Raw genomic sequence first — 27224 nt, 5'->3', positions numbered from 1 at the left:
CTACTCTCCACCACGCATATGGGCTAACTAGATAACACCTCACTAACTGTTCTGCATATCATCCATGTACAGTAGACAATCTCATAAAAAACAAGAACAAGTGTGTCAGGGCAAATTTCTCTGATTATTTTTTTGTATGTGGATTAGGTATTCGCATATATTTTCATTGTTTTATAATTTTTCTGTGTGCATATAGTGTATTTAAGATAGTTCTCTACAATCTCATGTCTTTAACACATGGCACATCGTTTTTCTATATGGGATCACTCCTTTGCAATGCACATCCTTCCAACATCCCCTGAGTTTACATATCCTCCACAGAAAAAAAATTTACAGTCATCCACATAACCACTGACAAAGGAAATTCAACCAACACTTAAAGCATTGGTGAAAAAGAGAATCAGACAGGGAACATGTGGCCTGCATGCAGGCTGTTACAACATCTCAAAACCCAAACTCTTAACGGTTTTAACAGTGACATATGGAAGAGGCACTTCTCAGCAGCTGACAGCAACTATAAAGATCAAGTTGCCTGTATAGGCATCAAACTTTCTTTTAGATCCAGTGCCTATTAGTCACACACGCTCAAGGGGAAAAATATATTGTTGTTGGTTTGAATCATTTAACACAATTTACTTTTGTAAGAACTGTAAATAAATGCACAACAAAAGGTAACTATGCAAACACTGCAAATCTAGGTGGAACTGAAAGCTGGTGGAAGTCATCCTTAATTCACTGCCAACATAAATTGGATGGCATCTCACACAGAACAAGGTGACTCCGTGTAAAAATTCAAGATACTTTGTGCTACTAGCTAGCATTGATTGATGATCATAATGACAATATTTCCAACGAATATTTTAATGCTTGTTGTTCTCGTTGTTGCCGTTATCTTCACCTTCAGCCCAAAGACTGGTTTGATGCAGCTCTCCGCATTAGTTATCCTGTGCAAGCCTCTATGATTCTGTTCAACTATTGCAACTTACATCCATCTGAAGCTGCTTACTGTACTCAAGCCTTGATCTGCTTCTCACATTTTTGCCCCTCGCACTTCCCTCCATCACAAAATTGGCAATCCCTTGATGCCCCAGAACCTGATGGGATAGGCATTGATTGTGGTTGTAAAATGTCATAATGGAATTAATACTCTATAATCACAGAGTCTTGAGAATAAGATCAGCAAAATTCCTGAGTTCCTTTCATGATTCAGAATTGTGGGCTGTACACACATGGTGATTTGAAGCAGAAATACCAAAGACTAAAACAAATAGTGCAATATAGTTAGTTAGAAACCACCAGAAAAACATGCTGCCTGCACAATGAAACACTTAAACTGCAGCAGATGTAGCCACAAATTTTGCTTGTAGTATAAGGATTTTGAACTGAGCAGATTTGATTTGTTACAAGAGATGAAGTGGTCTCACACCTCAGAGCAGCAGTGGTTGTAACTGTTGAACAGTTATCTTCATTTACAGCTGGAAAAGTATCAAATTTGCCACTCCACATATTTTGCACCAGCCAGCAGGATATATCGTTCATTAAGTGGAAAGCGGGACAAAAATGACTAAAAATTTCATATATGATTAAAATATACTCTGCAATAGATTACCCCAGACAGTGGATATCTGGCACAGACAGAGAGATTTGTTTAAAAATTCTTTCAAAAATTGAATTCATGCTTTCCAGTTTATTGTCTAATTTGTTTAAAAGTAATCAGTTTGGTTTGGCACTAACCCAGTCTATGCAGTGCAACTCATTTATGCAGCACACACTTTTGAAAAGAAGCATCTGAATCATATACCATATTTTCATAAATTCATTGGATCAGTTACCTCCAAAACATACAGTTTTGTATGCTTATTACTGTCAATTCTTTAACATAAACTTGCAGCATGATGTTGAAATGAAATTTCTGTAATTGTATATAGTATGACTCATAATGAAACTTTTGATTTGAGTTGATCTTTATAGCAGATGCATAACACTGAAAGCAGGGTACTAATTAAATGACAGTGTGTCTCAATACTATTTTTTCCATAAATTAAACTGTTAATACATAGGCTCAGGATCTAAGCATTTTGGACAATAGCTGACAGGTTATATCAAGGACATTTCACACAGATTCATTGAAATTTACACAACACATAATGATTAGTACTGGAAAAAAAGCATATCTGCAAACAATAGCCACAAATGCTCAGTTTATAAACTGCACACATTATTTCTACTTATTATTTGTAGCACAACAGGCAAACTATTTGCAACTGATTATTCTGTTTCCACAGATGCTCTTATTGAATACAGTTCAAATGCAAGCACTTTATATGGAACAAGTATGTAATTAGCTGCTTTATGATAGATGTGCTGAGAAGGTGAGTTCTGTCAAAATGTTTGTCATGTTACGTACTTTACTGATGGTAGATACTATAAGGCAAGAAGACAAAATCCAATTCTGTGAGCAGTGCTTCAATATTTCCTGCACATCTTTCACCAACACCAAAATCTTTACCTTTTAAAAATTTCATCGCCCATACTGCTGCACACACAGATTAGAAGCTAGATTAACCAGGAAAGTGAGTCACGTCTGTAAGATATAGTAAACTAATCAATTTAGCTCCTGTGTATTATCCCATTTTTGTTTTAATGCTCCCATAAGAATAAGTACGTGTGTGTGTGTCTGTGTGTGTGTGTGTGTGTGTGTGTGTGTGAGAGAGAGAGAGAGAGAGAGAGAGAGAGATTATGGCATGTAATAGAGCAAGAGTTGAAGTGGCGAGATACTATGGAAGGGGGAAGAGTGAGCTCAGGTGAGTGGCAACTGACAACACATCCAACAAATTCAATTAAAAAGAACCTGCTTTCATCAGTAAACTAATGCTGCTGTAAGTCATTTTAATCCTGAACTTTAAAGATTGTACAATATATCTGAATCATGTCTCCTATGTATAACAGATCTACACAAATACACAGAAGCAACAGATGAATATCAGCAACTTATAAAATAAAAATGTAACCATTATCAGTTTTAAAAATCCAGTCACCTACAGTTTAAGGGACATGTTATTACCCTTTTCCTTTGGTCCTCCTTGGAATCTCAACTCTGTAGACATGATCATTTCTTAATGCTGCAAAGCACGCATTAGCTTCTGATTGCTTCTTATATCTAACAAACACAATTCCATTTTCACTTCCAACCTTTCGCACACTTATCACACGACCAAATGTGGAAAATTTTGTTTGTATGTCAAACTCTGTCTTGCATTTGTTATTCTTGAAACAAAGGGCATAATACCCATCTATTCCAATCGGGACGGAATCGTTCATCTGAAAGAAAGAAGTTTCATGAAGGCACTTCATTCATCAGCACAAGCAATGCAGTCATACAATAATATATTTTATCATTCATGCCAGCTCTGTTTTGTGCATTAAATTTATTTAAAATATGTCACTGGAAGGTGACTCAAATATTTGGAGGGTACTAGGGATGAATGCAGTCCATTACATTTTCTCTCTTCTTCATGCGCAAGAACCGACACAAAAAAGAAAAAGAGAGAGCTCACATTACTCTGGAACTATTTGTCATTGCACATTAATGCAAGAATGATTTTCAAACTTTAACTGTGTCCTTATACTACAGTATGTTTAATGAAAATTGAAATTCTTGGTGGAAACAGATTATCAGTACCTACAGGTATTTACTATAGACAAATAGTTCCTCAGAAACGTGAAAATTTTTGAATTTTTTTATCACACCTTTTATATGCTTCTTGATAAACAGGTTGTTGAAGCAACAGAAGAATTAACTTAAGGATACACAGACATCATGCACATAGCAGAAACAACAGACTCAAGTGATGAGTTTTCATTTAAATGGTCAGTGGCCAAAACCCGCAAGTTGAGACTCCGAGTGAATGGAGATAGTGAGTTCAGAGATGAAGTCGTAGAACCCAATAGTCAGTTTAATTGTGTATACAAAGCTCATTTCTCATCTCTACTGGTTACCTGGCCAGTGTGGCAGCACAATTGTGTCTACAGTTGAGAAATGGCAAGGGGGTGTATATTCCTGTTGCCTTACCAGTGGAGCATTGCCACACACTACAAGTCTGTGCCTCGGTTTCCTGGATACCCCTACCAATAAAGGTAGATAGGCACTTTTGTTTCACAGTGCTCTTCATATGATACCACTTCACCATTATTTATTCACAGAAGAATATTTGTGAATCCACATTTCATGTAACCTGTACCACATTTCATGTGAGCTGTAGTCACTTTAATTTTGTGTGACATCAGACTTATCTGGATGCATGTAACAGGTCCAGGTTAAATGATGTTAATTATTGGATGTTTTTACAGCAACCTGATTCCACTCTGACAGTTTTAGTCATTCAAGGAATGTCTATGGTCAGTACTGCTGCAATACCCTGACCATGCAAAATTAGTTGGAAACGAGTTTAACCTACCAAGTATAGACTGGAACATCTATGGATTCACAGCACATGGTACAGACAGACAGTCTTGTGAAGCACTTCTGAAGACATTTTCTGAAAACTGCCTTGAATAACTAGTTAGACAACCCACACAGAATGGAAATATTTTAGACCTTTTAGCTACAAATTGGATTGACCATAATATAGAAACAGGGATTAGTAATAATGATGCCATCATTGCAATGATGTTCACTAAAATCAAAAAGTACTGTCAGGAAATCAGGACAGTGTTTATGCTAGAAAAAGCAGATAAGCAGCTGATAGCATCACACATAGACAAATGAATGGACATCGTTTAGCTCCAGTATGATAGATGCAGAGGGATCATGAGCAAAGTTTAAGCTAAGTGTAAATTGCACTCTAGAGATACGTGTGATAAACAAATGGATTAAGGATGGAAAGGGCCTTCCATGGTTTAATAATCAAATTTGGAAAATGCTCTCAGTTCAAAATAGAGCATGCAAATGTTGACAGGCAAAAGGTGATAGAAATTTGTGCATCCGTATGAAAAGGAACGCAGGTGGCAAGGATGTGGTGGCAATAATAAGTTTTATGCAGATCAAAGAATACAGCAACAAAGTGTTGATGGTGAGCAAAAGCCGTTTGGATAGCAGATGCCTGGTGGACTAAATTATTTGAAGGAGAACAGCCTGTGAACACCACCCTGTGTCAAAGCCAAAAGGTCACAGGATTCAAGGATCCAATACAGTCATCAACTCACCATACATTCAAGTAACTTGCAGAAGGCACTTGTTAAACAAATCGGATGATAGCTGTCCATCTGAAGAAGTGGTTTACCCTATTATAAAACTGAAACAATGACACTTTCTCGTCACTGGGGAGGGAATTCTCCCTCACTGGAGAGATGGTTGAATGGGGCAAGTATATGACACTGGCAGGCCACCAATAAGTGCTGAGGCATTTGGCTGTGCACGTTGTCTGGTCCAGGAGCCATGTTGTGGCAGAGATAGTCTTTAGTTGATGAATTTAGGGCAGCCAAATCAGCTTTTTATCAAAGGAAAGACCCAAAACCAGGAACTGTGCACCAATGTCCAAGTGCTGGGTTCCTGAAGGCTGGACTTTGGTATGATGGTCAGGGGCCTAAAATGTCTTTGGAGTAGCCTTCTCCCAATACTTCTTCTTCTCTTTCTTAACTTTTGGTTATTGTGCAGGTCTACTAAGTGTAGATGTGGGGACAGATGAAGAGTGGGCAGCCCTAGGACCTACAGGTTATAATTCCTTCAGCCACTGGCTAGTGTTAGGACTGTGATGTGTGTGTTTCCAAAGATGGGTCCCAAGATGGAGCCCTGTCACCAGTGGATGCTGGTGGAGGAAACTGCTGCTCTGGCTGGGTTTGGAAACTGGTTCCCAAAGATGGTTCACAACAAACTGAAGTATAAATGCTGACACTAGTGAATTTTGTGTAACTGGTCATCATGACAACCTGATGCATGCACTTATTTTCTGATGTCAGTGTATGACAGGAGATCGAGAGATATATATTCTTGTACTTTGTTTTCTTCTTCAAATACTGGACAACTGATGAATGTTGAGGGTGGTGTTCAGTATAACTAACACACGAAAGTGCTTCTTCACAAGGGCAATCTTTGTGGAGTGATCATTGACAGCTTCTGCAGTTCGTGTCTGTTGTGTAGCGGGATGATGTACGACCGAGGATACAAGATTTCATGTTACTCCTGTATGCTCTAATTTACTTTTTCTGGCAGTACATTTCCTTCATAGGCTAAGAGGAAATCTCCCGTACCTATGCAGTTATTTCTGGGACCTTTTTGTACATGTCAGACAAAATGTACATCTCACTGTTTGAGATTAGCTCGAAGCTCCTTGTTTATCTGTAGTGTAAGGTCTCTGAGAAAGATAGCTCCTTGAACCATATTCAAAGTTTTATGCACGCAACAGATGCTAGTAAACCAAAAGTCATTCATACACTGTAAGAGCTTGCGATTGTGCAGCAAAGGTGGCCTTAATCAATGATGATCCATTCCACATTTTCCCCAATGAGTCAGCTGCTCAAATATTGTCCTCTATGTGTTCCACAAAAAATAATGGTCTTGTCACCATAAAAGTATCTCCAAATGTTCTATTGCACAATAGGTATTCAGTAAATTGTTTCACTTCTAACTGTCTGGATTGGATCTCTTCCCATATGGTTGCCACGATAGGGGAAGCAGTTTAGCTGTAACTGTGGTGTCACTGCCAGACACCACACTTGCTAGGTGGTAGCCTTTAAATTGGCCGCGGTCCGTTAGTATACGTCGGACCCGCGTGTTGCCACTATCAGTGATTGCAGACTGAGCGCCGCCACACGGCAGGTCTAGAGAGACTTCCTAGCACTCGCTCCAGTTGTACAACCGACTTTACTAGCGAAGGTTCACTGACAAAATACACTTTCATTTGCCGAGACGATAGTTAGCATAGCCTTCAGCTACGTCATTTGCTACAACCTAGCAAGGCACCATTACCAGTTACTATTGATACTGTAAAACATGTACTGTCAAGAGCGACGTTCACCATTAATGGATTAAAGTTAAGTATTCCACCAGCTACGTCCGTTTTTTCTAAAGTCTAATTTCCTTGTCCTGTTCCCGACCTCACGCCAGCCTGCGTGAGCTAAAACGCGTGCCTTTTGGCTTCCTCTAGTAACCTGGTGTTGGCTCTCCTGCCAACCCACAACAGTAACCATCCATGATGAAACATTGAGATCTGTCTGCTGAGATGGCTAAATCAGAACAGCCACTGTGTTCATTCAATTTGATATGTTTCATGTGTAAAATATCTAACTTGGTTCCATCTGCTCCTATCAAGGGCTCTCCACACAGGCAGCTCCCAGCTGCAACAAAGGTCATCTGACCTATAAATATAAATATATGAAGATGGTATCTGTTCTTTTGGACATGTCCGAAAGAACAGATACCACTTCATATATAGATAAGGCTTACTGGCCAATGATCTTCTTCAGTGCAGATGCACTCACATTGCCCGGACTCTTACGGGAATCAGTAGATTGATTGCTGCCAGTAATATGTATAGTGGGCAGGGGCACTACAACTGTAGTGTGTAGACAAAGTTGGAAGTGTGAATCTCATGGGGAGTGTGCCAGAGGTAAATCCCTGCAGTCACACTAGCCTCTGTGTCCTTGGTGGCTGAGTCGGATATAGCGTCTGCCATGTAAGCATGAGAACCTGGGTTCAAGTCCCAGTTGGGGCACACATTTTCAATTGTCCCCATTCATTCATATTTATTAACACCTGTAAGAAGCTTAAGGTCTGCATTTCATTGTAATTTTATAAATATAAATTCTCCAACAGTTCCGTTTGCAGACAATACTTCTGTTTTAATTGAAGATAATGATGCAGAAAAAATTCTGAGCTCCATCATAAACACACTGTATATCTCAGAAAACTGGTTCCAGTTAAATGGGTTGAAACTGAACATTGCAAAAACATTTATGGTACATTTCAAAACCAAACATTCCAAATGTGTGGAACTTAAAATACAACATAACAATCAGCCTATAAAAGAAGTTAACAAGATTAAATTCCTGGGACTAAATGTGGACAAGAACTTAAGCTTGAATTCACATACTGACTTCCTATCAAATAAACTATGCAGTTTTGCATTTGCAATGCAAATACTAGCAAATTCCACTGGCTCACACAAAATTGCTTATCATAGTTATTTTGAATCTGTCGTCAGATATGGGATAATTTTCTGGGGAAGTCCAAGTGGTGTATCTCTAACACTGAAACTGCAAAAGAAAATTATCCAATAGATGTGAACTGTACTGCACAGCAAATAGTCTTGTTCCCCATTATTTTGGAAACTACAAATCCTAACTGTTCCCTCCATGTATGTTTACGAAATTATGATCTTCCTACACAGCAGACAAAAATTATGTGAGGAGGATCATTTTAACCACACATAAAACACAAGAAATAAACATAACTGTATGCCACCCACACACCAGTTGAAAGTATATGCATGGACTCAACAGTATATGGGGATGACATATAACAAGTTAATGAGCAAAAACACATTTAATATGAAGCCAGAAATTTTAAACACGAGGCTACAGCAGATTCTGTGGGAGTAATGCTACTATTCTATAGAAGAATTCATAGAGGATGAAATCATAATTTGAGCACTGAGGGGTAAGTAAGTGCTTGATTTTATTGTATGTATAACAAAGTTGTATTAAGATTATGATGCTGTTTGTTAACATCAACTGTTCTTTATTTATGGTGGAATTTTACCATAATCTGATGTCTCTCTTGTATCTAAATCAAATGATTTAGGTTATGCATGTTATGAAACAAATAAACCACAACTCACAGTTCTCACAAAGGCTGTTTCCAAGAGACCTGATGCCCCAGCAAGACAGGCATCTACTCCTTGGCATGCATGGGAAGCTAGCAGCTCATACTTCTGAAGCATGATCACTGTGTTGTCAGTGGGGTCTACTGGAAGGGTATGTAACAACCCCACATGTCTGATTGGCTACCGAATTGGCTTTTAATTGCATATATGGGTCTATGCAGATATTGTATGAATGTTCCAAGATGGCCGCCGAGTAAGTGACGCCAGAAACCATTTCCAGAAAGTTAAGTGATTTAGACAGAAATATAATTTAGTTTAACGCTGACAACAAATTAAATACGTGCATTAGTGTATCGTTTAGTCTTGCCGTTAAAGGTTTGACTTTTATTTGCATATTTTTTCAGAAAACACGAAAAGATCGTAACTTCGCGAAGTCGTGCTTAGGCTTAAATTTTGTAAACGTGTTTGTTTCTTGTTTCAAGGTAATTTAACTAGTTTCTCGGTAACAAATAAGTAAACTACCGTAAATAGCGTATAACTTCACTGTTTTAATACAGATTTCAGAAAAACAGCGTAACTTTATATCAGAAACTTGCCTATATACATTTGTTTATAGGCCTATTCTCGTAACGTTTTTGGAGAATCAAAGTTAAAGTATCTCATTTAATTGCCCTTTTTTCATTCCATCGAGTGAAATATATAATAAATAGCGTATACCTTCGTTGTTTTAATACATATCTCAGAAAACCAGCGGAATTTTAAATCAGAAACTTGCTTATATACATTTGTGAATAGGCTTAATTCTTGTAACGTCTTTTTTTGATTTTCGGTAATTTAATTGATTTATTCTAGCTAAAGTATTATTTTTTGCCATGAGTGAGAAGTGCCTGACTTGCCGTAGAATTGTTAGTTCCGGGGTTTGGTGTGATGGATGCAGTAGTTTTTTTCACTGGGGGGACTGCAGTGGCGTGGGTGTTGGGAAAGTGGATCAGGCTCATCAGTGGTTATGTAGGATTTGCAGCAGAGATAGGAAGATAGTGGAACAGGAGGGGAAAATTGCTGCCCTTCAGGCTGAGCTAGATCAGGCTAGGGAAGATCTGGACAGGTTAAGGAGGGAGAAGGGCAAAGAGAGGTGGGAAGTGGCAACAGGTAGCAGAAGGAACAGGCCTAGAACTAAGTCTGACAGTTTTGTGGTGAATGTCAAAAATAAGTTTGACCTGTTGCTTCAGTTAGAAACTGATGAGCCTCAAGCAGAGGTAGGTGTAGACAGGACACAACAAACTTTCAATAGGAAATTGAAAAAGAATGTAGGAAAGTCATCGAAAAGGAAGAAAGTTTTGTTGTTAGGCAGTTCTCATGCCAGAGGTGTAGGCCAACTTCTGCAGGAGGAATTAGGACCAGAATACCAGATCACAAATTTTTTCAAACCAAGTGCTAGTCTGGATCAGGTGACAGAGGATTTAGGTTCACTCTGTAAAGGATTTACCAGGGAAGACACCGTGGTTATTGTGGGAGGGCCAGGGAACAGCATCGACAGAGATCCTGGGTACAGTATAGAGTGTGACCTGGTAAAGATTGCGTCGGCATCGAGACACACCAATGTTGAATTTGTATCTGTCCTGAGACGCCATGACCGGCCTCATTTGAACTCTTCTGTTGGGAGAGTTAATTTGGAGTTGGAACGGCTGCTTGTGTCGGGTGCGGGGGCTCATATTGGTGTGGTTCCTGATGATTATCTCAGTAGGTGGGACTATACCAGGCATGGCCTACATCTCAACAGGAAAGGGAAGGGGAAACTGGCTGGGGTAATAGCAGGAAATTTAAGGGGGGGAGGCACTGCCATGAATGGTAAAATACCAGTGGTTACAGGTGTTGGAGCAGCACCTTTTTTAGGATAGGTAAGACAGAAAGATGTCAAGTTCTATGAGAGGTCAGGATTGAAACAAATCTTCAGTTTAGGAAAGAAATTCAACAGCACAATTGTAGCACATTGGATCACCAATCACAGCTATCAATTATAAATTTTCACCAATCATCAGAAATTTTATCTCCACCAAGTTGTATCTCACTCCTAGGTAATTGCATTGATGAACTAAAGTCACCCAACCCAATTGACATAATCTGCCTCTCTGAACACCATGTGACCACTGGTATAGGAACTAGGCCTAAGCACAATGAGAAACTCAGACAGGAGAGTACTGCAAATGTTAGAATAAGGAAAGGTTCTCATAAAAGTATAATTAAAAATAATGTAAGTATATTTCATCAAAATATTGGGAGTTTAAAGAATAAAGTAGATGAGCTTCTGGTTTGTTTGGAAGATTTAGAAGCTGAGAATGAAATAGATATACTATGCCTGTCTGAGCATCACATTGTTACTGATATGGATAAGGTAAATGTAAGTGGTTATAAGCTCTCTGCACATGTAATGAGAGAAAATATGGAGAAAGGAGGAGTTGCCATATATGTCAAAAGTTATCATTGTGCAAAAAGTATAGAAACAAAAAAGTTTTGTGTAGAGAAACATATAGAAGCATGTGCCTGTGAGCTTAAATTAAATAAAGGCGCATTTATAATTGTAACTGTACATAGGTCCCCATCAGGAAATTTTCATCTATTTCTGAAAAATTTGGACTCCTTGTTGTGCTATCTGTCAGACAGGGGGATGCAAATTATTATTTGTGGGGACTTCAATGTAGATTCTCTGAAAGAGGCTAATAGGAAAAATGACCTTGAAGTATTACTCGGTTCTTTCAATTTGACACCCGTTATTGATTTTCCTACTCGGGTGGTAAAGGATAGCAGCTCACTGATAGATAACTTCTTTATAGACCAAGATAAGTTTAACCAGATAAATGCTCAGCCTGTTGAGAATGGTCTTTCCAATCATGGTGCACAGCTAGTTACAATATATGACATAGCTCCATTCAGCAATACTAAACAGTCCTCCAAAGTAGTATGTTCAGTCAACAATTTAACAATTGCAAATTTCAGGGAAAGCCCACAGCAGTTAGACCGGGATGAGGTGTACCGTGAACCTGATGCCAATTTAAAATATAATTTATTTCATGACATTTTTGTAAATACATTTGAAAACTGCTTCCCCAAGAAAATAGTTAAATATACTCATAAGAAACCTTCTAACAAACCATGGCTTACTAAGGGTATAAAAATATCTTGTAACCGGAAAAGGGAAATGTATCTGACAGCAAGAAAGAGTAGTGACCCAGAAACTATCAAAAATTATAAAAACTACTGTGTTATATTAAGAAAAGTTATTAAAAAATCCAGGAGTATGTGTATCATGTCTGAAATCAGCAACTCTGATAATAAAATTAAAACAATTTGGAATATTATTAAAAGAGTAACAGGTCAACCAAGAGCAGAGGAAGACAGTATTACCATCAAATTGAATGAAAACTTTACGAACAAAAAGTCAGAAGTTGAAAATATTTTTAATAATCATTTTCTAAATGTTGTGGATACAGTAGGATCCAGGTGTTCATTAGAAGATGCTAGGCTGTTAATGGAAGAGGCCATACCTATGCAATTTGATACAATTGAAATCTCACCCACTTCTCCCTCTGAAATTAGGAAAATAATAAACTTGCTTAAAAGCAAAAACTCACATGGAATTGATGGCATTTCCAGCAAAATACTAAAAGCTTGTTCTCAACAGATAAGTAAGATTCTCAGCCACCTGTGTAATAGCTCTCTGGAACAGGGCATTTTCCCTGATAGACTGAAAAATGCTATTGTTATACCTTTCCATAAAAAGGGGGATAGATCTGATGTCAACAATTACCGTCCAATCTCCCTTCTAACAGCTTTATCCAAAATTTTTGAGAAAGTAATGTATTCAAGAGTAGCTTCACATATCTGTAAAAATGAAGTACTAACAAAATGTCAGTTTGGTTTCCAGAAAGGTTTTTCAACAGAAAATGCCATATATGCTTTCACCAGTCAAATTTTGAATGATCTGAATAACCGAACACCACCCATTGGGATTTTTTGTGATCTCTCAAAGGCTTTTGATTGTGTAAATCATGAAATTCTGCTACACAAGCTCAAGTATTGTGGCATGAGTGGGACAGTGCACAAATGGTTTAATTCGTACCTAACTGGAAGAGTGCAGAAAGTTGAAATAAGTAGTTCTCGTAACATGCAAAGATCAGCACATTCCTCAAACTGGGGGACTATCAAGAATGGGGTTCCACAAGGGTCAGTCTTGGGTCCTTTGTTGTTCTTATTATATATTAATGACTTGCCATTCTATATTCATGAAGAGGCAAAGTTAGTTCTCTTCGCTGATGATACAAGTATAGTAATCACACCTGAGAAACAAGAATTAACTGATGAAATTGTCAATACTGTCTTTCAGAAAATTACTAAGTGGTTCCTTGTAAACGGACTCTCTCTGAATTTTGATAAGACACAGTACATACAGTTCCGTACAGTGAATGGTATGACGCCATTAATAAATATAGACCTTAATCAGAAGCATATAGCTAAGGTAGAATATTCCAAATTTTTAGGTATGTCCATTGATGAGAGATTAAATTGGAAGAAACACATTGATGATCTGCTGAAACGTTTGAGTTCAGCTACTTATGCAATAAGGGTCATTGCAAATTTTGGTGATAAACATCTTAGTAAATTAGCTTACTACGCCTATTTTCACTCATTGCTTTCATATGGCATAATATTTTGGGGTAATTCATCACTGAGGAATAAAGTATTTATTGCACAAAAGCGTGTAATCAGAATAATAGCTGGAGTCCACCCAAGATCTTCCTGCAGACATTTATTTAAGGATCTAGGGATATTCACAGTAGCTTCTCAGTATATATACTCTCTTATGAAATTTGTTATTAACAACCAAACCCAATTCAAAAGTAATAGCAGTGTGCATAACTACAATACTAGGAGAAAGGACGATCTTCACTATTCAAGATTAAATCTAACTTTGGCACAGAAAGGGGTGAATTATACTGGCACTAAAGTCTTTGGTCACTTACCAAATAGTATCAAAAGTCTGACAGATAACCAACAAGTATTTAAGGAGAAATTAAAAGAATTTCTGAATGACAACTCCTTCTACTCCATAGAGGAATTTTTAGATATAAATTAAGAAAAAAAAGAAAAAAAATATTAAAAAAATAAAAAAATAAAATAAAAAAATAAAAATAAAAAATAAAGAAAAACAAAAAAACACAAAAAAATAAAGTTGTTATATTAACTTAAGTATGTTGTTAAATTAACCTAATTATGTCATGCATTGGAAAATTCGACTCGTTCCACATCATTACGAAATATCGTATTCATGATCCATGGAACTAGTATTAATCTAATCTAATCTAATCTAAAAGGTCATCAAAACTGCAGTCAGTAGGAGCTATCTACAGCAATCTTCATCATATGATCCACAGTACAAAAAAAAAAAATTTTTGAAAATGGAGGTCAACCCCAGAAAGGGACCAAAAGTCCTTCACTTAAAATGTGATATATGGGAAATGAATGAAGACATTGATGAAAGAAAGTAGAACCTACGGAAATAGCCAGGTCAACATCAAAGGCCGCCACCATGAGAAAAACAGAGAAATAAGAATAGTTGGAGATGGGAAATTGCAGCACAAGAATGGAAGCAGATGATGCAATAGCTTGGGACCGTGTGTTTGCCCCCTCCCACGTGCACACACACACACACACACACACACACACACACACACACACACACACGTGTGCCCATGCGCGACCAAGAGCGAGTCCTCTGAAGGGTCAAGGAATAGAAAAATCGCTGAACTGTAGACTGGCAACTGGCCCAGATGACCCACCTGTGTGGTTTCTATAAAGATTATGTGAAAGAACTTGCTTCCCTTCTAGCAGCAGTTTTTCCTTTATCACTGGAGCGACTCATTGAACCAAGTGATCAGAATAAAACACAGGTCTTTCTCAATTTCAAGAGATGTCATAAGACAGATAAACATAATTATAAGGAAGATTACTAGTATTTTAAATCCCATCCAAATTAAGAAAAAAACATGAGTTCAAATTAGGGAATGGGGAGGGGGGGGGGGGGGAGAGATACCAATCTATGTCCTTTTCCAAGGAACCATTCTGACAAAGCAGTTTACAGAAAGAACAGAAAATATAAATTTGGATGACAAGAAGCAGATTTGAACTGCCATCCTCCAAAATGTGAAGCCAATGTCTATCAGCGTGCCATTTTGCTTAGTCGCATAATTGTTGGCCTACATCACTGCTTCAGTCTGCTGAATTATGGAATACTAAAATCTGCTCTGTATGAATCAGCATGGATTCTGACAGCAGAGATCTTGTAAACCTCAGCTGGCATATTTGCCATATACAACCACATCCCAGTTGGAGCCATGTTCCTTGATTTTTGATAGACATTCGATACAGTTATGAATTGTCATTCAGTGAACAAGCTATGAGCTAACCAAAGACCATCCCAGGTTTGTGAATGGTTTCACCACATCCTAGCAGATACAATGAAATATATCATTTTTAATATGACATACTCCAGATGTAAAAGCAGTTTCTGGAATACTGCAAGAAAATGTTATGGAGACATGAATGTTATACAATAGCACCCCACATGCAGCAGGCAAGAGGTGGCGTTCTGTGCCAACAGAAGATGTGAAGGCATATCCCACATGATCATTGGATTTAGAGCAATGGGTGTAAAAAACAATGGAATTCTGAAGCTCCTGTAAGAGCGTTCAGAACACCATTGGAGTGATGGAGGCTTTTGGGACCTGCAAGAAATACATCCGAAACTGGGATCAAGGAACTAACCTAAGGGCGGGGAAGGGGGTGGGTCAGGAGAGAACATGGGAAAAAGGATAAGGAAATGACATGGAAGTCACGGCAGACAAATGCGAGGCAGAGCCCAACCGGTAAACCCACTCAAGGGCGGCAGTGGACAGGTGATAGCCAAAAAGAATAGAAAAGGAGGGGTGGCTAAGGAAGAGTGGATAGTGATGGCATAGGAGACCAGAAGCTGGGGCTGCTGAATTAAAAGTGGGGGGATGCCAGAGCATGAAATGCACTGGTGGCTAAATGAATACTGGGATGATGAACTGGGTCCAAGAGGAGCAGCATCGAAGGGCCAGTTGACCAATGAATTTGGCAACCATAGTCCAGATGAGAGAGAACTAATACCCAGTAAAGGTGGAGAAGGGTCAAACAATCTGAACCCGAAGAGGTGTGGGCAAGGAAGCGAAGGACACCTGAGCCAACCTTCAGATGACAGATATTGGACAACCACGTAAGCTTGTTGTCAAAAAGAAGGGCCAAGAAATGGAACTGGAGGACCACAGTCAGGGGTTGGAGGTTGAGCTAGAGCTCCAGATCAGGATAGACCATAGTATGGTGACAGAAATTTACCATCCTTGACTGAAGAGGAGCGGACTGAAAACCACGCAAGAGGGTCCATATAGAAGCACGCTGGATGGCAGCCTCCAGCTATCATTTCACAGAGGCCACCGAGTGGGAGCTAGCCCAAATACAGAAATCATCCACATACAGAGTAGGGGCGACTAAGGCGTGGCAGAGGCCACAAGTCCATTAACAGTGATGAGAAAAAGGACACTTAAGAAGGAGCCCTGTGCAGTGCCATTCTCCTGGGTCTGCAGAGAGCTGAGAACAGTGCCAACCCAGACTCTGAACAACTGGTGGCACAGGAAGTGGTGAATAATAATCAGGGGGTAGGGGGAGGGGAGGTAGGGGGCACCTAAGATACCATTAATGGAGCATCAGGAGGATGTGAGGGAGACAAACTGTGTCATAGGCCTTACAAAGACTGAAGAAAACTGCAACAAGATAACAGCACTGAGAAAAGGCCTGCCAAACTGCCATTCCCTATCGAAGCATATGATCAATCAGAGACTGTCCCTCCCAAAAGCCATGCCGGTAAGGAGATAAAAGGTCCCGAGACTCAAGCACCCAATTGAGCCGAGAAGCCATCACCCATCCTAGTAAATTCAGTGGACACTGGTCAGGCTGACTGGCCAGTAACAATCAAGGGATGATGGATTCTTCCCAACCTTAAGGACAGGAACCACAGTACTGTCTCTCAGTTGAGGGTGGAGAAATGCCTTTGAACGAAATACAATTAAACACCTGGAGGAGATACTGTCATCATGGAAGACTGAGGTGTTTAAGCAACTGGCTACTGACAAAATCTGGGCTAGAGGCTGAATTGCGGAAAGAAGAGAGGGCCAGAAGAAGCTCCCAGTCAGTAATTGGTTCACTGTAGGATTCCACCTGATAAGGGGTAAAACGTTTATGGATGAGGAAGGCAGCTAGATAGGAAGCATACACTGATGCTGTCACAAAATGAGTCGCGAGATTTTCTGTGAGAACTGATGGATCTGAACAAAGACCACCTGGAAGGGCAAGCCCCAGAATGGAAGACTGCTTCTGACAACCTTGGAGAGTGCAGAGTGTAGCCCACACCTGTGATGAAGGGACAGAATAACCTACAGATAAGATAAAACATTCCCAACACACTCACTTGTCCTGTTTGATTAAGTGAAGAGCTTTGGAGTGAAGATGTTTAAAGGCAATAAGACCAGCAGAGGACAGGTGCTATGCAGGATGTTACAAGGCATGATGACGATCACAGATAGCAGTGGCAATGACCATGCTCCACCACAGAACCAGTCAATGGTGAATGAGACCTGCCAAGCTGGGAATGGCAATTCCAACAGTGCAGATTATCTTATCGGATAGATCGCATATGACCTCATCAATACAACCTGGCAAAGACTGTGTAAATGTGAGCTGGGAGATATATAGAAGTCAATCAGCATGATGGAAAGCCCAGCAGGATTAACCTGGTCATCAGAAGGTGGGAATGGAATGAGAGAATCAATGGGCAGTGGTCACTATCACAGAGATCATCACATTTTGACCAGTGTAAGGAAGCAAGACAGGGAGGTTAAGAGAGTGAAATAGCAATGGCAGAGAAAGTGCCATTTGTGCACTAAAATGAGTAGGAGAACCATCATTAAGAAGGCACAGGTTGTGGTCCACATGACACGACTATATGAAAAAAAACACTGTCCCACAAAGGGTGATGGGCATTAAAATTCTCTAGGGAGAGGGAGGGAGGGGGGAGTTGCTGAAGGAAGGCAGTTACGGCAGCAGATATAGGTGGCCTGTCAGGAGAGAAATACAGAATGCACACTGTGACTGCAGAGTCCACGTGGACCCAGATGGCATCTACTTCCGATGTGGTATGAAGTGGGAACCATGTGCTAAGAATATCCATATGGACCAATGTGCAAACGCCAGAAGAAGCCCTCAAAGGGCCAACCCACTTCCAACAAAGCAAGGAACCACAAAGGGTTAGTGAGGGAGCATCAGTAAAATGAGATTCCTGGAGGACAACATAAAGTGCCAAGTGAAAGGTAATAAGGGATAGCAACTCTGGAAGATAACGGTAGTATCAATTACAGTTCCACTTAATAAGCACACAGTCGGTATCTAAATGGGAGTTGAACAGGCTGAAGCCAATCACACATGGTCATCACCCAGAACCAATGAGGATGGGGGTGACGTCAGGTCTCAGGAGAAAGCTACATCACTGACAGGTGCCAAAGAAGGTCGACATTTGTTTGGCCGGGGAGGAGGGAGCTGCACATGGAGGGGAGGGCATGGGAATTGTAGGGGAGGGGGAGACAAGAGGCTGACGGGACTGGGGTAAGGAAGAATGAGGGGGAAAGGATGTAACAGAGGTAAAAGTAGAAGTCATCAACACAGGATGAAGTCAGTGATATTTCTGACAAGCCTCAGTGTAAGATGAAATGATCAAGGGACTTACACTCTTGTAACGTCTTTTCTTTCCTATAACCTGGGCAGTCTGGTGAGCGTGGAGAGTGACGATTCTGACAATTAACACACACACGGGTGGTGGTACACAAGGGCACCCCACATGGGGTGGGTGTCTGCATTCACCACATAGCGGGAAGATGTGCCCGTAATGTAAGCACCGAAAATACATCATGGGTGGTGGGACATACGGCTTCAGGTCACAGAAAAATCCATAACCTTGACCTTCTCCAGGAGGGTATCTCTCTCAAAAGCCAAGAGAAAGGCACTGAAAAATCAGTCCCTGAACCATATTCAAAGACTGGTGATGTGTAAAAGACACTGAAACCTCTCCACGATTATCGTAAGCACAAATGACTGCAGATTGAGCATCAGAAATAGTTTTGATCAACAAGGAACCCAACTGTATCTCACTGAAAAACTCCACTTTGCCAAACTTTTGATATTTTCCACGAAAAGTAACAGCTTTGTGGTAGTGAATGTGTCCTCGTCCATCCTAGTACAGACCAGGTGGTGGGGAAAGTGTTTCACCCCAAGCTGGCAATATTGGCCCACCTCCCAGGGTGTAGCCAGGGAAGGGAAGGCCATAGGGTCACAAGAAGCAGTATTCACATAGGGTCACAAGAAGCAGTATTCAATTATCTGGTATCAACCAAAGAGATGCCCATAGAAGAACAGCCAGATTTCTGGAGCTTGGTACATTTCATATGCAAAGCATCCACCCTGATACCATCTACTCCGAACATGGGCTCTTCCCATGGGCACCACCCAGACACAGCAAGGGCCATTGGCACAGTGCCCATTGCCGGGGGTACCAATCTACAGAATGACAAGCTACCACTCCAAGGCATACATGGTGAGGCAACAGCTCAGTTATCACAAGTGTGACCCCTGTGTTATTAGGGGGCTCAGCCAGATGGGCACATAAGAGCCCCACCACAAGAACTGGCTGCATGTGCTTGCCACCTAGCAGCACTGAGGGGGCCTACAGGAGGAAAGGAAGAGGGGAAGGAAGGGGGCAGAGGAATCCATGCTGTGGATGCTAGGGAGGGAGTTCTTCCCCAAATGGCTCTCACTACAGAGAGAAAATTTACAAGTGGAACTCAAACAACAAAGGGGGACCAAAAATGCCAAAACCAAAGGATGAAAAAGAAAAGGCAAGGGAAACAACATTGCAAAGAATACAGGAAACCAGATGGATAGCCAAGTTGAATAAGTAAGAAGACCAACTGTGGGGAAGGACGACACAGCCAGGAAGGAGTGAGGATGGGGCCGGAGGGCACGGGAAAGGAAAAACAGCCTGGGAAGGAAGAATGGGCTGCAATAGCCCAAGACCCTGTGGGCACCATGCACGAACTAACGAAAAATCTGTGAGCTCCAGGTGGGTGCCACATCTGTCTCCCAAAAAGACCATGATGAGAAATGTTACAATTGAAATCTCACCCATAGATTACCAACTTTTGTTCTTCCCACTCACCATTCGCAAATGGAACAGTGAAAATGTAGGGGCAGCAAGGGAGCGAGAGAGGTTGGGAGAATGATAGTGATACCAAAAGTACTTTTCATCACAAACTGTAAGGTAGCTTGCAGAGTATAGATTATGAGAAACTGGGCAGTTCAGGCCACAGAAAGCTGGCTACATATCTTCACAAGAATTTTTGCCACATCAGAAGCAGAGAAGGTGGTGGTGTGTTGGATCACGTGTGAGAGGATTTATCAATAAGCAACCATCAACTGGCCCATGAAATACACAGTTCAAAGAATACAGTGAGAAGTGGAGCAGCAACTAATTTTGAATGCAGAGTTCAATTCTATCAATGCATTATCTAACTCAGTACTGCGCTGCTGAAATTCCTACAGTTTTCATGGTTCAGGATGAGGCCTGGTTGCTTCATGGTTTTCATGTGTTCATGGTTTTACCATGAACACATTTTCAACAGCCACAATATCTAGTGTGAAGAAAACCTGTCTGACAAATTCTTCTTTTATCATCAGCAATGATTTTCTTAAGCTCATGGGCTGCAATTTTATAATGTCAAAAACAGTACCTCACCTCATGTGCTGCCACCCTGTTTGAATGGTGCTCATTTCCAGATGTTGATTCAAGATGTGCAGCCACTTTTATTGCAGACAGTAGCACTTCTTGTTCACAAGAGGATGTGGTTTCATCATGACAGTACAGCATTCCATGTCAATATTAATACCCGTGAAAACCTTAATGCAAATACTCTCAATCTTGGTTTGAAGTGGAGGTTATATTCATATCCAGCACAATTGCTGGACCTCACGTCTACAGATTTTATACCATTGGTTTACATTTAGTTGTTGCAAGAATGAAACCCCACTAAAAAGGGTAAAGGAACTGGTTGGAAGGGTCTTGGTAGCTTGCGTCATTGTATAGCAGTCAATTGCAATATTTGAGATAGTGCATCAAAATCATATTCATTGCTGCTGTAACTGTACTGAAACTACTGATTGCCACTGAAGAGTTACTAGAAGCTTTATCTGTTGCTGCACTGGCAAATTACTTATATAAAAAAAAATAACAACATATTCATATTGAATTTAATTGATGAAAGGAGAAAATATAAAAATTCACTAAATGAAACAGACAAAAAGGAATACAAATGTCTCAAAAATGAAATTGACAGGAAGTGCAAAATGGCTAAGCAGGGATGGCTAGAGGACGCATGTAAGGATATAGAGGCTTATCTCACCAGTGGTAAGATAGATACTGCCTACAGGAAAATTAAAGAGACCTTTGGAGGAAAGAGAACCACTTGTATGAATATCAAGAGCTCAGATGGAAACCCAGTTCTAAGCAAAGAAGGGAAAGCAGAAAGGTGGAAGGCGTATATAGAGGGTCTATACAAGGGCGATGTACTCGAGGACAATATTATGAAAATGGAAGAGGATGTAGATGAAGGTGAAATGGGAGATATGATACTGCGTGAAGAGTTTGACAGAGCACTGAAAGACCTGAGTCGAAACAAGGCCCCAGGAGTAGACAACATTCCATTAGAACTACTGACAGCCTTGGGAGAGCCAGTCCTGACAAAACTCTACCATCTGGTGAGCAAGATGTATGAGACAGGCGAAATTCCTTCAGACTTCAAGAAGAATATAATAATTCCAATCCCAAAGAAATTAGGTGTTGACAGATGTGAAAATTACCGAACTATCAGTTTACTAAGTCACGGCTGCAAAATACTAACGCAAATTCTTTACAGACGAATGTAAAAACTAGTAGAAGCCGACCTCGGGGAAGATCAGTTTGGATTCCGTAGAAAGACTGGAACACGTGAGGCAATACTGACCCTACGACTTATCTTACAAAATAGATTAAGGAAAGACACACCTACGTTTCTAGCATTTGTAGACTTATAGAAAGCTTTTGGCAATGTTGACTGGAATCCTCTCTTTCAAATTCTGAAGGTAGCAGGGGTAAAATATAGGGAGTGAAAGGCTATTTACAATTTGTGCAGAAACCGGATGGCAGTTATAAGAGTCGAGGGGCATGAAAGGGAAGCAGTGGTTGGGAAGGGAGTGGGACAGGGTTGTAGCCTCTCCCTGATGTTATTCAATCTGTATATTGAGCAAGCACTGAAGGAAACAAAAGAAAAATTCGGAGTAGGTATTAAAGTCCATGGAGAAGAAACAAAAACGTTGAGGTTCGCCGATGACATTGTAATTCTGTCAGAGACAGCAAAGGACCTGGAGGAGCAGCTGAATGGAATGGATAGTGTCTTGAAAGGAGGATATAAGGTGGACATCAATAAAAGCAAAACGAGGATAATGGAATGTAGTCAAATTAAGTCGGGTCACGCTGAGGGAATTAGATTTGGAAATGAGACACTTAAAGTTGTAAAGGAGTTTTGCTATTTGGGGAGCAAAATAACTGATGATGGTCTAAGTAGAGAGGATATAAAATGTAGACTGGCAATGGCAAGGAAAGCATTTCTGAAGAAGAGAAATTTGTTGACATCGAATATTGATTTAATTGTCAGGAAGTCGTTTCTGAAAATATTTGTATGGAGTGTAGCCATGTATGGAACTGAAGCATGGACGATAAATAATTTGGACAAGAAGAGAATAGAAGCTTTCGAAATGTGGTGCTACAGAAGAATGCTGAAGATTAGATGGGTAGATCACATAACTAATGTGGTGTCACCGCCAGACACCACTCTTGCTAGGTGGTAGCCTTTAAATCGGCTGCGGTCCGTTAGTATACATCGGACCCGCGTGTTGCCACTATCAGTGATCACAGACCGAGCACCGCCACACGGCAGGTCTAGTCTAGAGAGACTCCCTAGCACTCGCCCAGTTGTACAGCTGACTTTGCTAGCAATGGTTCACTGCCTACAAACGCTCTCATTTGCAGAGACGACAGTTTAGCATACCCTTCAGCTACGTCATTTGCTACGACCTAGCAAAGCACCATATTCTGTTACTATTCTGAACAGATAATATTGTGAATCATGTACCATCAAGAGCGACGTTCATCATTAATGGATTAAAGTTAAGTATCAGACTAATTATGTCCGCTTCCTGAATTCTCATTGCTTGTCATGTTCCAGACCTCACGTCAGTATAGTTCTTCCCTCCTCACACGTATTGAGCAGAATTGGGGAGAAGAGGAGTTTGTGGCACAACTTGACTAGAAGAAGGGATCGGTTGGTAGGACACGTTTTGAGGCATCAAGGGATCACCAATTTAGTACTGGAGGGCAGCGTGGAGGTTAAAAATCATAGAGGGTGACCAAGAGATGAATACACTAAGCAGATTCAGAGGGATGTAGGTTGCAGTAGGTACTGGGAGATGATGAAGCTCGCACAGGATAGAGTAACATGGAGAGCTGCATCAAACCAGTCTCAGGACTGAATACCACAACAACAACAACAATAATTCATTTTCGACCGTTACTTCCACATACCAAAGTAATCCATTTAGAATCCCCCACCAATTATAAAATTTTGGCCCCAAACATTTGACACATCCACATGCACTGAAAAATGAGAACTTCTGTTTCAGATTTGTGCTTTTTACTGAACTTGTGTCCATGGTTGCAGCAAGTTGTTTAAAAGATTGCATCCTGCTTGGAAATGTCAGTTTTACTTTATCTGTTGTACTACTGTACAATTTTTGGCCATTTGCAAGTATCTGGACATTTTTAGATAATACGTTTGTCAAAATTTGACAATCGCATATTGTGCCATACATATCTCTTGCACATGTTGTATTTACAGGGTGTCCAAAGCCATCATACTTATGAATACAAATGAAATAGCTGTAGTAAGACTCTATAATAATGTTTAGATGATCAGCAATTCTATTTGTTAATAGAAGTAATTTATGAATTTCTGACATGTACTCACATTAATTGTTCTGGTAGTACAGGTTTTTGTTACAAATGTGAAATTTACATTCACAAGTGCAATGACTGTGGACAGCCTTCAAATACAACACAGCCAAGAGGCTAGTATGTTATAATGTGTGACTGCTGATTTCTTTTACAAATGTAATGTCTAAAAATGTAGAGAGCCTTGAAAACATACTGTAGAACAGCACCACAAATAAAGTAAAATTGATATTTGCATGTTGTATGCAATCATTTAAATACTGTTTAAAAGAATGTATGTTAGAAGAATAGACTCAAAAAGTGGCAGATGGGTCCGCAGAAGACACTGATCTGTAATTGTTAGACACAATGACTGGTATAAGCCTAAGGAGCATCAATGCAAATGAAAAGATTAAGTCTTACTGTGCCCAATACATGGCATAGCAATAATAAATTAAAAATGAATAAGTCTTAGGAAAAAAACAAGGAGTAAATGAGGGCATGTTTACAGTACAAGCAGGGAAACATTAACACTGCAGGTTTTACCTACTTAACTTAAGTCATGAACTGCACACACAGAACGAGCACCTTGGGGGGTGGTGGTGGTGGTGGTGGTGGTGGTGGCAATGATAACGAGAAATGGCTATCACAACTTACCTGCTTGCATTTCAAGTTACAATTTTAAGCATAGTTTTATGTGACAACTGTGCTACAAATCTTTAAGCCTTGTTTAGATGAGTGATCACACAGTACAGAATTAGGACAATGAAAGCCCAAGATCTTTTAGATAATGGATACATACTCATGCAACTGTCACCAAACTTTTATTGCAAAAGGCTTGTTGGCAGCTTTTCTGTTGAGAGGATGTTCTATGAATGCGAAGTCCAAGTCCCGTATCAGAAAGCCCTTTCTTGGTTGGAGTCCTGAAACAGACATAAAAAAGAATACTGAATCATGCATGCAGTACTATTTATCAAGTCACATCTACATTATTAACCTAATATTTATAAATAAAGTAAAATATTAACATAAACACTATACACAAAGGAAAAGACTTACTTGACTAACATTTGTTAAAACAAACAACTGTAAGAAAGCTCACAGAGACCCACATTTAAAAGCAACACTGACTTTCCTGTCATCAGAATGTTATGCTCAGGAGCTAGTATGAAAGATAGCTGCTGAAGATGTCACAGTCTCTCCAAATTCTTGCACATAGGATTCTCAAGATGCAGGAAAATACACACATATACAAGAACAGACAAACAGTTAACATTCTAATATAAATGTACTACTAATAATGCACAAGTTTTAAGTTGTGAGTTAACTCTAAGTGTGTCCTGTCCATTTATCTGGGGTTCAAGGCAAGTGGCAATCAAATTACTCAAATGACCATAGAACTCCCTGCTGTTATGTTCCATAGGATACTCAGCAATAGGATATCACACACTGCAAACAAACAATTTATGAATAAACATTCATTCTGAATGATAGCTTTGTAACAATTGTACAAAACAATTGGGTGCCAGACGAGGTATTTAAAGTTATATACAGATACACTTTCTGTTCATACTGATGTCACACATAGGAAGATATAATGATGCATATGGTACAATATGTTGGTTTATACAGATGCAAGAGCTCAGCAGATTTAAAGACACGAGAAACAACTGCTTCATCAAAGGCATAATTCATAAAAAAAGTGAAGTAGCCATAATTTCTGTCCTCTGATACAGTATGAGATCACGTCAAACAGACAGTACTACTTCCAGTCTGAGTGCTACAGATTTCACAATATTAATAATGAGTTAATGAGTGATATATTGCCATTTCTCAAGGGCAGGAGGCTTCCAACAAAACAGTTTGCAAGATATACTGCCCTAGTTTTGAAGTGGATCACAGTCATATTCAATATGACTGTAGTCTGAAAAACCTGTCAGCAGCATCATTCAAGAGATACTCAATTTTGTGGCATGTTGCCCATCATTTGAACTTCACGGAGAAAAGCATTATCACGTATTAATAGCAAAAGCTTTCTATGATAACAGGAAATGTCCTATCAGAAGGTCAAAGATAGTTGTCCCTTTTCCTTTGAGTCTGCGAAGAAATGTACAAATAATGGAGGCGATCCATATGTACAGCAGTATAAATTCCAGACTGCACTGTAAGCCCATCATATAACAGTGTTATATTTTGGAACAAACTAAAGAGTGATGGTTGCTTGTACCCAATACTCTTCAGTGATAAATTTATCAAATGTCAGGTTTAACACTAATATGTCACTTTGTAACATAACAAAAGATTGCTCTATTCAATATTTCTTCACTTTCAGTACATCTCCACTCATTGTATTTGACCTCTTCTTGAGTGAGTTATGAATTTGCACTTTTGGACATCACAATGAAACTTCTTATCCCGAACTAGCTGACCAGTTTCTATCCTATAGGTTAAGATTAAGAATTATTTCCATCAAAGATCATACTGAACACCAGCCACTCCTGGAATGCTAATACTTTATCAATACCCCCCCCCCCCTTTCCCTCCCTCACCCCTCCCTTGTTAACAATGTATCTGCTTGTAAAGATATTTTTCCTCTTCATGGAACAAAACTGAATGTTAGTTCCTGTTCTTGATGCTGTCCCAGACACAAAGATCTCCTTTGCAAGCATCATGATTGGTTGATACCATAGTAGATTTGTAAAATACTGAACAACCTTACAAGTCATATGAGTGGTCAACTATGGGCTGCTCCAATTTTCCTTTGTCTATGCACATAAAGTATAAGAAAACTATATATAGAAAATTTTAGAGTGTTTGGAGGAGATTAAAAGAAACACTTCTTATGTGACAAAAATGTCACAAGTGCAATGCTTCCCTGCTAGATCACTACAGGTTTTTATGCTAGACATGTTCTCAGATGGCATTAAAATTGCCACTTGGTAAATATCGTTTTAGAGATGTTGCTAAAAACATAATGTGTTTATATTAATGCACAACTGGCATCTGTGTGCTAATGAATGTCTAACACACTCAAAACAACAGGGACTTCCACAAATAATGGATGCAGTTTCAGCCACACAGACAATTAGCTCTTCTGGAGTGCCTGTCATTGTTTGTTACATCGAACACTTCACCTTCCTCCCACAAAAATAAATCCATATGAGGTCAGCAGTATGTCATAATGCTTAAACAATATAATTAAAAAA

General features: G+C 39.7%; 1 protein-coding gene across 5 annotated transcripts in view; it reads right to left on the bottom strand.

The window, feature by feature from the left end:
• Positions 1-27224, bottom strand: part of LOC126469889 (uncharacterized) — a 425616-nt gene that overhangs the window by 259790 nt on the left and 138602 nt on the right. For all 5 annotated transcript variants that reach the window (XM_050097228.1, XM_050097232.1, XM_050097229.1 and 2 more), the window contains exons 2-3: positions 24821-24941; positions 3065-3321 (exon numbers count right to left, since the gene is read on the bottom strand). In XM_050097228.1, the coding sequence (XP_049953185.1) occupies positions 3065-3321 (257 nt within the window). In that variant the 5' untranslated portion in view covers positions 24821-24941. The remainder of the gene's footprint in view (positions 1-3064; positions 3322-24820; positions 24942-27224) is intronic.

This window comes from Schistocerca serialis, chromosome 3 (genome assembly GCF_023864345.2).
Source record: "Schistocerca serialis cubense isolate TAMUIC-IGC-003099 chromosome 3, iqSchSeri2.2, whole genome shotgun sequence".
Taxonomy (NCBI): Eukaryota; Metazoa; Arthropoda; class Insecta; order Orthoptera; family Acrididae; genus Schistocerca; species Schistocerca serialis.
This window is presented reverse-complemented; position numbering and strand designations above follow the sequence as displayed.